This window comes from Drosophila bipectinata, chromosome 2L (genome assembly GCF_030179905.1).
Source record: "Drosophila bipectinata strain 14024-0381.07 chromosome 2L, DbipHiC1v2, whole genome shotgun sequence".
In the NCBI taxonomy this organism is placed as follows: domain Eukaryota; kingdom Metazoa; phylum Arthropoda; class Insecta; order Diptera; family Drosophilidae; genus Drosophila; species Drosophila bipectinata.
The window spans coordinates 19,383,450-19,397,666 of record NC_091736.1 but is presented as its reverse complement, the minus strand read 5'-3'; the positions used below and the strand labels follow the sequence as shown (position 1 = coordinate 19,397,666).

Here is a 14,217-nt window from a genome sequence, read left to right as displayed (position 1 = left end):
AAGAGCATTCGAATTTCGGAAAGCCAACAGTGTTGAGAGCGGGGTGCAGGAGGGGAGCCGCAACAATAACAACAAATCCCGGCCAACAACAGGTACAAAAGGTACAGTCACAAATGACGTCGGCGGATGGGGCGGTAGACGTCGACGTCGGCCTAACAGCGGCGTTAAGCTTGACAGCGACTTAACAGAGCAGATCCCCAAGGTTAACAGAGTGGGGAACGCGGTGGAAGTGGAACACTCTTCAGCAACATGTTGCTAGTGATCGGGAAGGAATATTAAACCTTAAATATTTCCTTAAAAAACACATTTTTCTTAAAAATTTTAAAGCTTAAAATGTAGTCCTTTGTCCCTAGTCCCAAAAGCACAAAACGCAATGCATTAGTTTGGATTAGTTCTGTGTTTGTGTCTCAAAAATTCATTTTGTATCTTCGAGTTGGAGACTCCAAAGAGACTCCCAGTCCAGTACTTATGCACCGCCGAAGCTCCCATAACCCTGGGCCAGAAACTTTGTGATCGCAGGACTACGGAAGCAGCACCCCCCTCGATGCCGAGGTTGCTGTGCCAAAAGGCGACAAGTTGGCAAAGTTTTTTAACCACAGCTGGAAACTGTTAACCCATTGCCAGTTGCCATTTCCCATTTTCCCAGACGGTCACCAGGCCACACTCAAAGTACAGAAGAGGGGGCATGATGGGGAAAGGGAAAGGGACAACTCGCAGAGACACAATTGGCTGAGGTTATGCAACTTTCGCACACATAAATCTCAATTTGTAGCAACACCGAGAGTGCGAATAGTTTGCAGTTTGCTGCTCGCCGCGGGCCGGGGACTCTTTGGGGGCCACAACTAGGGCTAGGGGGTGGCTAAGGCAGCTCAGGCAAGGACAACTCATACGCTCCTTTCGGGGACACAGCTTTTTAATTTATGCTCACTCGAATCCCAATTGGAGGCAGCCGACCGCAGCATGTTGCACTGCATCAGCAAACTTTTGTTTCAAATGAGCTACACTGAGAGAAAGTGTCTAATGCCAGCAGGAAACTAATGTCCTCCACCTGTTGCCTAGACTCCCTGATTTAATAGCAAAGTCATGTATATTTTTCAGACTGTAGGCAGATACACAAGTACGGTGTGAAAAGGATACCTTCTGTATTAAATTTTGCAGTCCTTCGAGTGTGGCATGAACGCCAAGCCCTCACGACTCGAAAAAGGATGTGTCGGGAGAAAAGGAGCTGACTTTAATGCAAATTGCCAGAGGCCCAATCCGTTCGGCCGCCCACTCTGCCCCTCACATATGCTGGCACTGCACCACCCCGACAGCCACCTCGTCATCATCGTCGAGTCGGCGGAGGAGGGCAGAAATTCTCATTACAAGCACAGTTTAATCTGTAGCCTCGGGGCGTGGAAGTGGGGCGTGAGGAGGTGCCACGTGGGTGTTGCAGGGGGCTGCAAGGCTGTTGCAGGGGCGGCGTTCGAAAAGAGTCAAATGTGTTAAGCCGCCTCCGAGTGACCCGGCTCCAGTACCTCATTCTTTCGCAGCTCTAACTGCAGTTAGTAAACCTTAGTCCTCGTTCCTTGATTCTCCTGCCTACCGCTCCTGGACCACCTCCCCACCCTTTTGTGTGGCAGCTTGGTGTTTATGTAAAAGTAGAGCCATAACTCAACAAAAAGTAAAAAAAGTTGCAAACGAGCGAACGAATATAAATTCATTGTTTCGCACAATATGAACATGGGTTTCCAGCAAACAACCGCCCTGCCTCCGGGGCGACCTCTGACCCCTCGCCCCTTCGTAGTCCTACACTCCTCCTCCACTGGCCACTGCAGGGAAGGCAGCCCAACTGAAACTGAAACTGTAACTCAATTGTAATGCAAGGTCTTACTCGCTCATCCGTACAGACCTCTGGTAGCCCCCCTCCGGTACACTAGCACCCCCTCACCTGATGCTTAATTTACATGTTTTTGGGTAACTTCATATAGAAAAGCTCCCCTGGCTCTTTGGCTTTACATGTTTCCACATCAGGGTCCCCTCCCAGCTGCCCCCTTTTAGGCGCTTCTCATTTCATTAAACCGTCCGCTTATTATTTCAGTTCATTCTGGGCATGTAGCTTCTATTATTTTTTTGGCCATTTGGAACAATGTCATGGAAGTGACTGGCAAAGAAAATAAAAACACAACCCCCCTGGCCGACAGCGTGGGAGATTCGGGATCTGATGGAAAACATGAATTACGTTGCCTAATAAATTGTAAACGCAGATCCAATGGATGTGGACCTTAAATGGAAATGGAATATGACTTTGCCTTTCATGTGTTGTATGGTGGCACTACCATTTGGCCAAAAATGGACCTTGAAGCACCAATTTAAAAACTAACCAGAGAGGAATGCTCTGCAAAAATTGAAAGCAAGCTTCAAAATTGTCTTAGTTTGTTGCAGGCTGGATGAGGGGCGTGTTGCCGCAAAAGTGTTGTTGTGAGGCAGCCAACACATATGGAAAATAGAGTTTCAGGAGGGATAAGCGGGGAAGCTGTAACGGGGGAGGCTGTGTCGGAAACAGCAGGAAAATGGCAAAACCAAGGAGATGCCACTGGCAGGCAGAGAGACGCCTGTTTGTTTTTGCAGTCTGCTTGATGCTATTCCGGCTGCTTTTCCGGGGCTTTACACGCCGCACTCAGAACTACGGAAAAGCTACGCCCCCTCTCTTTGGGGCGCCCCCATTCTGACCATTACACATTACGTGTAATCATCATTTTGTGCTGGCAATAAACACATGCTGTCTGCTCTCAGCAGCTTCGGCCAGACCGCCGTCCTTTGGCAGCATCCCCCTCGCATCACACCCAACCCTGCCTGGACACATAGCAGGAATTTACAATTTCCAGAGCTCTGAACACTGAACACACATACTTTATAGCATGCGATATTTTTATTGCATGCAAAATGCACAGGCGACCAAAAAAAACACAAAAAACGGAAGGGGAGGTTGTGAAAGGACGAAGGAGGCTGCACAGAGTACAGATATAAGCTGACTTAGCATATTCCCTAAGGGGCACTAAGAATGCAGAATACAAGTTCTTAACTCACATACATATTTTCCCAAAATATACAACTTATTGCCAAAAATCAAGCAACTCTTTCCAAACGAAAGGGTATTACTTTCTATGCGTTTGCTGAGGTCTACCTTTTCGTTTAGAAAATTGTGCCCAGAGCTTATTGAATGTGCGCTTTGATTAAATTTAAAATGTTCGATAATAGTGTTTGATGGCGGGCTTCCGGGCGGGGCTGGGCTGGGCTGGGCGGCCGGATGGCGAGTGTAATAATGCAGAAGTAAATGCATTACGGGACAGTGATTCCAGAGCTTTAAGAAGCTATAGGCATGGGTAAATCTTAAATTCAAGACACAAATGGCACAAAACACGTCATAAATGTGCATTATTCGGTTGAAAACCTACAAGTTCAGATAGAATCTTTGGCGAATAAAGAGCTCCTCTTGTTCGAATCACAGTGGGTCAGGTCAGAGTCGCAGTCTAAGCTACGAGAGAGATCTGGGGCAATGGCAAACACAGCGGGAAGCTTCAATATTTGCGGCAGCGTCCGGGGAATCAGCCACCAGAACGAGGAGCCACTGTGCCCAAGATTCCCCGAATGTGTGTGCCCCCTCGAATACCCGACGATGAGCAAACAAGAGCTGCGAGAAATGGGTGCCGGCCGAGCAGGAGTCGGGGCATGGGGGACAGATTATCAAACGACAAACAGACAGAAATCCGACAGAAGCTGCAGCATCGGCGACAGGCTGAGAGCAAACTTGGCCAAATCAACAACTACAACTGCAATACACAAGTGGCGAACAAATTCAAATCAAACTGAGCAACAATAACAACTCGGAGAAAGAAAGCCCTCGAATCGAATTCCCCGATACCCAGCCCTGTTTTGGTTTGTAGTGTTTTTGTTTCTCCGGTTTTGTTTATTTCAGCTTACTATTCGCCCCACATTTCTTTATACCGCTTGCATTACATCAAGTCTGTTGCTTTATCCTAGTTTGGAACTATTTTGTGGAATAATAGGATCTTAAATTAGTTTTCATTGGAACCAGAAAGAACAGAGGGTTCTTGAAAAGAACAAGGGCACTGGTCTAGACCAAATCTAGCCTTGTCGCTTGTCCGTTTTTCCACCAAAAACAAAATTAGGGTTAAATATTTATAAACATTGGCACTATTCATGAGTCATCCCCCGTAGTATATACCCTTCGAGTGCCAAGAAAGTCGCTGCAGACCGTAAACTAGAACGAGCACCGGCAACATCCTTTGGCAACACGCAATATTGCTAGCTCGTCGCGCATGCTGCAGCCTCGCCAACAGCAGCAACATCTGCGGCCCGCCAGCAACATTGCCGTCAGCCAGCAACATCGCCGGCAACATCAACCCATGACTGGGCAATGCAGCGCAGCCGGCGTCGACTGCATATGTAAAACGCTTACATTTCGGGGCAGCGCAGTGCCGTCGGGGCGTTCGCATATGAGTCGTATTGGGGGTGGGCGCTGCCGCTTCGATGTCGGCGTCGCTGTCGCGTCGTCGTCGACAGCGCTGGCTGCCCCATGTTCCACGGCCGCTTGGCAACTTTATAAACAGTCGTTCAGTCGGTTGGTAACTGTTGCATACATCGCTTCGGTCGCTCTAAACTCTCACAGTCCGGACGGTTCGTCGTTTTCGTTCGGCTTCTCGAAGCATTCGTCAGATACGCTCGGGTCAGACACACATACAGATACAGATACAAGACAGACACAGATACGCTCGTAGCCGGCCCTCTAAGCGCTTGCCGAAGTCATTTCCCTCACAACGTCATCGCGGCGGTTGCGTGTAGCAGTGTGCGTGTACCAGTGGTTATCACTGTACCATAATCTCGAATTAGTTGGCAGCACACCTTCAGATTGCAAAGATCCGACTACGACGGTGGCGATCTGAGATCTGAGATAAGTGAGAACCGATACTAACTAACGCAGTGAAATCTTACTGGGAGTTCAATAAACCACAGTGCGCGCTAAAATTCACACACCCACAACCCACACAAACACACACTAACCTCGAAACACACCCGTTGGCGACATAAAAAATAAACCAGAGCCTCAACGGCCGTAAAGTGCTGCAGAGAAGTACTCGCCACCTCCACCACTCCGCCCGCCAGTTTATTTTATGCATGAAAAGCTAAAGCAAGTGCAACCACAACACAAAAAAGCTAGCTTCTCGGCACCACGCTCCTCCTCGACTAAGCCCTTTGCCAAATAACGCGGGAGTGACAAAATAAAGCAATAACCCAGCAAAAAAAATAAACTTGGGATTACAGGAACACACATAAGGAAGCCAAAGGAAGTCGAGCAGCAGAACACCATGACACGGATCGTTTTTGTATTTCTCGCAGCCATCTTAGCAGGTAAGAAGAGTATGGGCCAGGCCGAGACTGAAGCTCATGGGATGATATCACGCGCTCGATTAAGACCCCGCCTGTGTTTTGTTTTGTGAAAAAGTTGAGATGCCTAAGCGGATATATATAGACTGCGAATATGCCCCTAAAACTTGTTCTCACCTCGCGAGCGCAAAGTACTACTAGTTTAGTGGAAACTTGATTGATGAGACACGGCGACCATGCCCCGGGGGGGACCATCGGGGGGAAAGTGTCGGCCGTGGAAAGTGATGATTGAGTGAACGGTTTCTTGTCGTAACATCCATGAAATTGATAGTTATGCTCGCTTTTTGGCGGCTGACCCCTTTCGGGCCGCGGCTCCGTCTGCGCATGCCCAGAGTGTGCCCGAAGCTGTGATGACCCTGTGCTAGCATCAAGTGTGACCTTTCTCCTTTTCGGGTACAGCCAGCACTGGCATTTGCCATGCGCCGACCACGCTCGCAAAAGGTCAACCACACTTTGGTAACTGACTGAAGTTGCTCCAAAATAAGATGGCTAACAGATGACTCACGACTTACTCGTCAAATATTCGATTCAAGTTTTGAATGTTTTCGTGTGCAACTTTAACAAAGTCTATCCTCCACAAGAAGAAGAGGCCTCTTGTGAGGCATGCATCCTTGAAATTAGGATACAGCATCCACTTGAGCGGGACTTTCATCTCTTTGTGCCGCATATGTACGAATACGAGTGCGGATATAAATTGTATGCCCATCATCCTCCAGGCCCCAAAAACGCTCCTCAGAGCCCCGTCAGTCCTATTTAATTAAAATCCTTCAATGCGCCTCCTGCCTGTGCTTATTATTTTGTGCCCGCTGATGCTGTTTGTGCCCCAAACCCCACGGGGGGGAGAGACAGATTTCTCATTAGCTGAAAAGAAGATGCTGGTTATGCTGGAGCCTAACAACATTAACACAACACACGGCGCAGTGGAGCAGTGCTTTTACAGCTGTCTCATTACTGCCACAGCCCTCGGAGGTGCTCCCTCCCCCGGCGTGACTTTAAGACGGCAACATTTTATTCAGCTCGCTTAGCCCGGCCCGGCAACCTTTCAAAGGTTTACGAAAATGTAAATGCAGACTGTGAGCAAAAAGGAAGCGAGTCCTGCAAAAAAGCAGCAATCCCGGCTCAGTTTTTTTCCCATCGTGGCATCGCCCCTCCTGGTCCGCCCCCATGCCAGGACTTGGCCACTTCACACTGAATACTTTTGCATTTTTATGGGACTGACGCATCGCAGACATGGCATCGGTCGACTGTCGGCCGGCTGTTGTCTTGCAATTATAAATGTTTAATGCAGTTCGGTCCAGGGTACTGGTCCCTGTTTCTGCTCTATGATAGAGTACTGGCCGATCCGGTGGATACCCTACAATACAATGTGCATCCCACAGTTCACTTTTTAACGTCATCAAAACACTGTCACCATTTGGGAAACGAAAACAAACTTAATTCGACACTGCAGGCGAGCACCTGAATGTGCATTCACCGCCCCGGGCAGGACTCACATAAAATCAGCCACAACTTCCTTTGCAAACTTCCCATTCAATTTTATGGATCCCTTTGTGCAGGGATATCAAAAATAAAGTACAGAAACGGGAGACACGACCTGCAACATGTGCAGCATGTAAATAAGGCATTCGAGAGCATTGCATATCGCATCCAAAAACCATTCACAGTAATTCAAATGGCCAGAAGGACCTCCTCCTCCTCCTGCTCCAACTGCTCCGACTGCAGCACCTACTGCTATAGCAACCAATGCCAGTCGTGACGTATTTAGTTATGACTGCCCTGCCTCATCTCGGGGCGCACAAAAACCGTTCAACATTTATGCATTTTAATGGCCACCAATTGAGGCATGTTCCCTATTCCAGTCTGAATATAATGCTACGTATATTATTCTAGTATGTTATGTGCCAGTTGGCAACAAAAAGGGCCGGCCATTGAATTAAATACGTGCAGTGTTTGCCCTGTTTGGTCCTTTTGGTCCCGGCTCTAAATGCGCTTCGGACACTGTATCTATAGCTCGTTTTTTGGCAGTCCTGCCCGCCCCTCCGTTCCGCCCACGCTCCGCCAGTGACATACATAATTTTCAACTCTTTTTCTACCTATGGTAATTGCAATGGGAATCGCAGCGTAAGGCAGGAGAACTCCTCTGTCTCTCATTCATATTCATAACATCGTTTCATTTCGGCTTTTTGCTTCCAACCTGGTCAGCACAACAAAAACACAAAAAGGACCCGTCCAGCCACCGACTGGGACTCTGCAGTAACTGAAACGTTGCAAAAAGGAGCTCTGGCCTGGCCGGCAGGACACAAAAGCTTTATCGCGCCAGGGGCTTTGGCTTTTCGGGAGTTATTTCCTTAATGAAAAGCCGAAGTTGCAGCATTTTTAAGAGGAATCGCTTAGGGGTCTCTCCGAAGAGTTCCTGATTCTTCATAGTTTCTTTGATTGTCATGTACGCTGTACTTTTTGTTCCACACTCCAGGGATTTTGTTATATTTCTGTTTTAATATTAATTTTCAGTTTTTGTGGACGGCCCACAAATTGGCTTTAGCCCTCACCAATCCGATTTGGGGCCCAAAAACTGCGTTGGATGGGATTTCAATTGAATTTTGCATTTTCCACATTCGCGCCATTTTGCCACGGAATTGCATTCACAAATATTGCATTTTCGGCGAGACAAATAGAAATGCACAATTTCATGACTAATTTGCTGAAAAATGACTGAACAATGTCAACAACAACTTTGCATGCATCTTTTGTGTGTCGTGTGTATGTGTTTGCCTCCCAGGAAGTTGTCAGAGCTCTGGGCCGGGCTGGAATTTCGGGTCCGGGGTACCAAGTGCGATATTGACAAAGCGTATGCCAGGCAAATTAAATATAATGGGGATCTACCCTACTTATTCTGCCCCTTTCGCTCGACAAAACAGTTGAAAAGACAATAAAATGAAAGGAAAGCAGCGCCAGCAGCAGGAAAACCGGCAAAAAGTTGCACAGCTTATGGAAAAGTTTCCCGGTTCCCGTTTTCCGCTGCTGTTTTTCGGTCTGCCAGTGAAAACGAGTGTCTCTGCGAACTTTTGATCGATTTCGGGCCCCACTGTGTCGTCTTTATGAGCACGTACGACGAGCGCGAAAACGTGGCCAAAATAGGGCAAGCCAACTGCAGAGGAGAAAGGTAGTTTCGAGGGTGCCTCACTGATCAGGCGTCCTAATTGTACTTCGAATATGTTTTGAATTCGAACAACTACATGATTACAATTTTAAATCTGAACGAATGGGGTTCTTCCCCCTCCCTGTAATTTTGCATTTATTGTTTTTCCATTTCTCTGTAAATAATATTTATATGAATTATTTATTCCACTGCTGTTACTGAGGATGATTCACCACAGCTTTGTGTTTGTTACTCATGCGAGTGGTGTTCGCACAAAACAGTAATCGACTAATTTGACGTGAATAGAAGCCCGCTTGATTGACTCAGCTTTCCCACATCCCCCCTGCCACATGCCCCCTGCCTCATGCCACTAAAACTGCGCTACAAACTCTCATTGTCAGTCTTTAACTGTGTCAGGTTTGTTTGGCGATTACACACTTTCATTCCTTCTTTTTATTTGCGCTCAATGCAGTTGGCTGTGATTCGGGTCACGATTCGGGGTCTAGATAAGGAGCGCACTTCCCCAACGTCCTAGTCCATAATGTTTAACAAATAACATCTCCATACGGCTAATGGGAGGAGTATTTTTCTCTGTGCAGAGCCACCTGCAATGCCAGTTGCACGATAAACATCCAGAAGTTGCTCTGGGGTCTCATTCTGTTTTGTTTTGGGTCCCTTGGGGAAAATGTGAGCGATTAGATAAGCGCTATGTGGGTTGTCCGGGGAGTACTACGTATACATATATAGTAAGGTGCGCCTTATCAGTTCTGCCTGTTAAACGGGCTGATAATAGTTCTCCCATTGTCCCATTAGTGGGTCAGTTTGGTGGGGAAGTGGGACTCAAACATGTGGCGAATGCAGCCTCCACTTGGAGACATTAGCTAATTGGAAATGTAAAACAGTATCACAATCTGGTCCATAATTCGATCTTCCAACTGGCAGCCACACATCCATCCATCCAGTATCGTTATTGGTCATAAATTCAATTAAACTTTCATCAATATTGAAATCACTAAGCAGATGCACATTCACCTCTTTATGTTTCTGTTGGATTTAGCCTTCAGCCCGAAATGTAATCAATATTTGAACATTATTTTTTATTCTATTGTGTCTAGCTGGACTAGCTCGAAGGAAGGGCTGGGCGCTCTGTAATTGCAAATTGCAACATTAAATCATAATTTGTAATAAGGGGCTTGGCCGGACTTTTTTGTATTCTAATTAAATGTGCAGTTATAATTAAATTTACATGACTGGCTAAATTGAAAGGACCTAGGCCTGGCCGGTCTGACTTATTGGCCCAGTATTGGTTTGTGGGGTGCCTTGGGCCCGCTTCGGAGGGCGGGGCTCGGTGCTGACCCCGAAAGTGCAAAATAATTGAAAATAATGTTGCGCCCGGCATTATAATTATTAATTATATCAAATCATAATGCATTTGTGCAGCGGGCAGGACGGCGCAGATAATATTATAAATTTATGCTGCTGTCGACAAATGCAAATTAAAGTCGGAAAGGTGTGTGGACAAAACGCTATCCGAAGGAATGATGGCCGCAGTTGCCGCATTTAGGTCCAGTAATCAAGATTTTTATACACAAATGGATAAAGAGTCAGTCAAATGAAATGGGATTTAAAATAAATTGGAATTAAAGATACAAAAACAGGATAAAATTTAAATAAATAAAGATAAATCCTTATAATATTCATTTTTAATTAATTAAAAGTATTAAACTACATTCTAAAGATCTTAAAGAATAGACTTTTAATTACGAATTGTATAATCCATCGTTCTCCCAAGGTACATATACCAAGAGAACCTAGCAACAGGGCATCCGTCTCATAAAGTTCAGACCCGGCTCAGAGGAGCCATTCATTGGCCTTATAACATTTTCTTGGTAAAAACGGTGAGGTGCTCCCCGCAGCACCTTTCCCCCCAAAACCCATCGGCAAGCCCGAACAAAAGCTTCGAACAAAACGCTGTCTTTGACTGCCAATCTTGGTACATACATCTCTAAAATGCTAAAGTTTTTTCTCTCCGTTGGATTTTTAATTTCGTATCTCACGGATACACAACAGACCCACGAACCGGTTTGCAGTCTGTGTACTAGTGTGTGGCACTGTTCCAACTAGTTTCCATTTTTGTTCATTATTACTTGTTGTTTTTGTTTCCCAACATTTCTACAAGTATTTCAGCTACTATTTTTGTTATTTTTTCTATTTTTCTCTATTTTTTTCTATTTTTTTGATTCGCCACAAATGTTATGCCCGGAGCCGTCGCCCTGTTCGCCCGCTCGGTTCTCTGTGGAGCGTAAAAAGCAAAGCACGCACACATGCGCAATGATTGGAGTATCTGTGTGCGGCAAGAGTTAATATTTTTAACTGTTATTATTGCTCGTTTTTTATTCCCCCGACTGTTCTACATTATTGCCTCTCTGTTGTTACTCACTTACTCACTTCTGTTTTTTATTTAACTTTTTTTTTTCTTTACGTTTATTTTTTAACTTTTTTTTTTTTACTTTTGTTTGTTCAATGGGTGTTGGCGGTCGGAAGAGAGTCGTGCTGGACGACCGCGTGTGTGAGAGAATTGTTAAAGTTAATTATTTTATATTTGTATTGCCTGCACGTTGTATTTGCCCAACTTTTTGTTCGCCTCTTGCTGTTTGACTTTTCGGGAAAAAAAGCACAAAAAAAATAAGAAAAGGTCTGTGTGCTCCCCTCGTTGGCACCTCCCTGGCACCCCTGCCGGCCCACTTCAGGTGGCCAACATTTGACAGTTTCGTTTCAGGTTTCGGGTCTCGAGCTCAGGTCTCCGGTCTCAGGTTGACCCATTTAATTTACTTAACTTTTCGTTTGAGACGGGCTTGGGCGTGGTTCCCGAACTCGGATCTTCAAATAAAAGCAATAAAACAGGGCTTCGAAGGGGGAATTATGCCACGATATAAGCTAATTATAGAGGTTTTTTTTTTAAAAGTGGCTAGTAGCCAATCAAGTTTGTTATTAGAATGAGATGACATGTCTGGAACTCGTTACTCCCACACCCGTCCAGACAAACAAGTGTGCTTTGTGGCCAGCAATCTCTGCAATCCATCTATGAAAAGTCTGTTTAATTTGATAAATGTCCGACGTTCGTGCAACAAAACAGTTGTCAGCTGGCAGGTTACTGGCTTCCTGGATATCCAGACTCGGCCCGGTGCCTGGGTGTCGGGCCTGCCAGTTGCTCCTACTGCCAGACCACTAAAGTCGAGTTGACAGACCGACTCGACTGAGATTAGGATTGATGTTAGCATATTAACATGTCAATTCGAGCTACGGCAGGTTCAGTGGCTTTTACGAACCCCAATTAGGCCTGATTGGATGGGCCAATAAAAAAGAAAGGCTTTTCCATTCGCAGCTCTATTAGGTTTTCGCCAAGTGCCTTTCCCGGGCTAACAGCGTGCGTGACCAGGCCCTAAAAAGTGAAAATCCCGGCCGTAAAAGCGGCCGAAAACACTAGAATTAAAATTAAATTTAAATAAATTTCACAACTCACGCACTTCTCGGGGGAATGGCAGCCGCTTTCTGTACTCTTTCCTACTTTTATTATCGTAGCCATATTTTTTTAGGTAATTACTTTCTAAGTGAGCGTGTGAGTGCGTGCTTTGGGCAGACAGAGAGACAGACAGACAGGAAAGTTTTTCACTTTATGGCGTTTAATTTATAAAACTTGCGGCAAGGGCTTGCCAAGACAGGGCTCCATGAAAAAGGAGAAATATGGTATGCGGTGGCTGGAGCAAACGTCAGCTAAACTTTTTCCAGACTATACAGTACTCTTCCCGGCCGTCTTTCGGCTTAGTCACGCCTGTTAACTTATCGCTCGGAATGAATATTTCCATTTATACTTGGTAGTGCCGCGCTGCAGTCTTTTTTTCTGGCCCCTCTGATAGTGTTGACTCTGTGTGTGTCTGCGCGGGGCATTTGTGGGATTTATCAGTCAGCGACTTGGCTTTATATAAATTCCACTTTTATTTGCCACTCTTGGCCCGGCAACGGACTAAATGAAAACTTCTGGGCGACTAAAATGATAAACAAAAGCGAGGGACGACTGGCTAGAAAAAGTTCAAGTTTTCTGGGGCGGATTACGGGGGGAGCTCTAAAAAGTTGAGATGATGGATGGCGCAAGTGGGGAGAGAGAAGGTCTTGGGGCCAAGTAGTGGCAATTAAATATTAATGTCGGGTTATGTCATAAGGGAGACGTTCGCTTTTTTGATAACAATTCATTAAAAAGATAAGAGAATGGTTTTCAAGTGTGATAAGGTTCTTGGGCGTTGCGGAATTCCCAATATGATTCCCCATCATTTATTTATTTAAATAAACTATAAACTTTTGCAATCAAACTTTTGTCAATTATAGATCCCAGGGCCCGGCTCTCACATCTCCGGTCGGGCATTTCAAATTTCATTTTCAACGCCCTTCAAAAGCCAACCGGAAACTTTCACCCAGCAGAATCGTGTCGGACTTTGCGGAACAAAACGAAATGTTCTCATATCGCACACCGACCACCATTCGGCCCTTGGCTTTCCATCTTTCTAATTTCCGCATTTAATTCAGTAATTAAAAGCGGCAGCTACAAAAAATAGAGGCAAAAGTTATACCCAGAGAACTCTTTACAGGCGAGAAGCACAACTTTCACCTGGCCGGGCAGTAGACACAGTGCTTACAGTGCTGGTCAAAAGTTTCCACCGATCGCACTAAAAACAAACTGCGTTTGTACAATTTTCCAACCTCCTGGCCGGGCCAAAAGTAATTAAAATGTTTGCTTGCCAAATAGAGGTAGTTGCCGTCAAGCGGTTTTCCATTCAATTCCATAGTTTAATGAATTTAAATAATTATGAGCATTTAAGCGCGCTGCCAAACAATGCGGAATTTATTGTAAATTGTATTTGTTCTATTAACATGCGATGTCTGGCAAAATTTGATTGCTGTAATTATGCCTGTAATATGATAAAAAATCCCAGCTTTCCAGCTCCCCAAACCCCCAATTAAGGCACGTGGTTAAGCGGCATAAGAGTGTTTAAGTGAAAAATTATTTTCATAATCGAATTATGGCAAATTATTTCTAGTTTGGCTGTTGCACTCCCATGCACATGTTATTGTTTTCTAAATCAATTCCGAAAATTATAATATGCACATTCCTAATTTTCGCCAATTTTCAATATCAATAAAATAACACTATGTCGGCCACTTTTCCCCGCCAACTATTGTTGTTTAATCGAGAGGAATTTTCAGCCAGAATGGAACAAAAACAGGTTAAAATCACTCAACGTGATTATGACTAGTTGTGATTATGACTCGGAAACCTCAAGGTTGATCGCCAGTTTGTGGAACTAGTTTTTTATTTCGAAATCTACTGGGCCCTTACTGGCCTTGCACGCAACAAGTTGTTCTATCGGATGACCCGTAAATGGTTTACAACTTTGTCTGGCTAACTTCTGTAAGCCGTTTAAAGCGAAAGGCCAAGAGCAGAGTGGGTGGTGACCCGGGCAACGTCATTAGTGGGAAAATTGAATTTTCTTGCTCTTAAGCGACTGCAGTAGCCCTGCAGCAGGCTCACAACGAGAGAATTAGCAGCACTGTCTCCAAATCAAGGCCAACAGCAG

General features: G+C 45.4%; 1 protein-coding gene and 1 long non-coding RNA gene across 7 annotated transcripts in view; one reads left to right on the top strand and one right to left on the bottom strand.

Annotated features, from left to right (window-relative positions):
* Positions 1-4,608: 4,608 nt before the first annotated feature.
* Positions 4,609-14,217, top strand: part of Fas3 (fasciclin 3) — a 65,210-nt gene continuing 55,601 nt past the window's right edge. For 4 of the 5 annotated variants that reach the window (XM_017238990.3, XM_017238991.3, XM_017238989.3 and 1 more), the window contains exon 1: positions 4,609-5,412. In XM_017238990.3, coding sequence (XP_017094479.2) covers positions 5,370-5,412 — 43 coding nt within the window. In that variant the 5' untranslated portion in view covers positions 4,609-5,369. The remainder of the gene's footprint in view (positions 5,413-14,217) is intronic. The other variant, XM_017238993.3, reaches the window with a different exon arrangement.
* On the bottom strand, positions 10,273-12,738 carry LOC138925921 (uncharacterized). 2 transcript variants are annotated; one of them, XR_011442156.1, is made up of 2 exons: positions 12,111-12,738; positions 10,273-12,029 (listed from the first exon to the last, which is right to left on the bottom strand). It is a non-coding gene; the product is annotated as an uncharacterized lncRNA (long non-coding RNA). The 2 variants fall into 2 exon arrangements; XR_011442155.1 differs by having other exon boundaries at positions 12,115-12,738.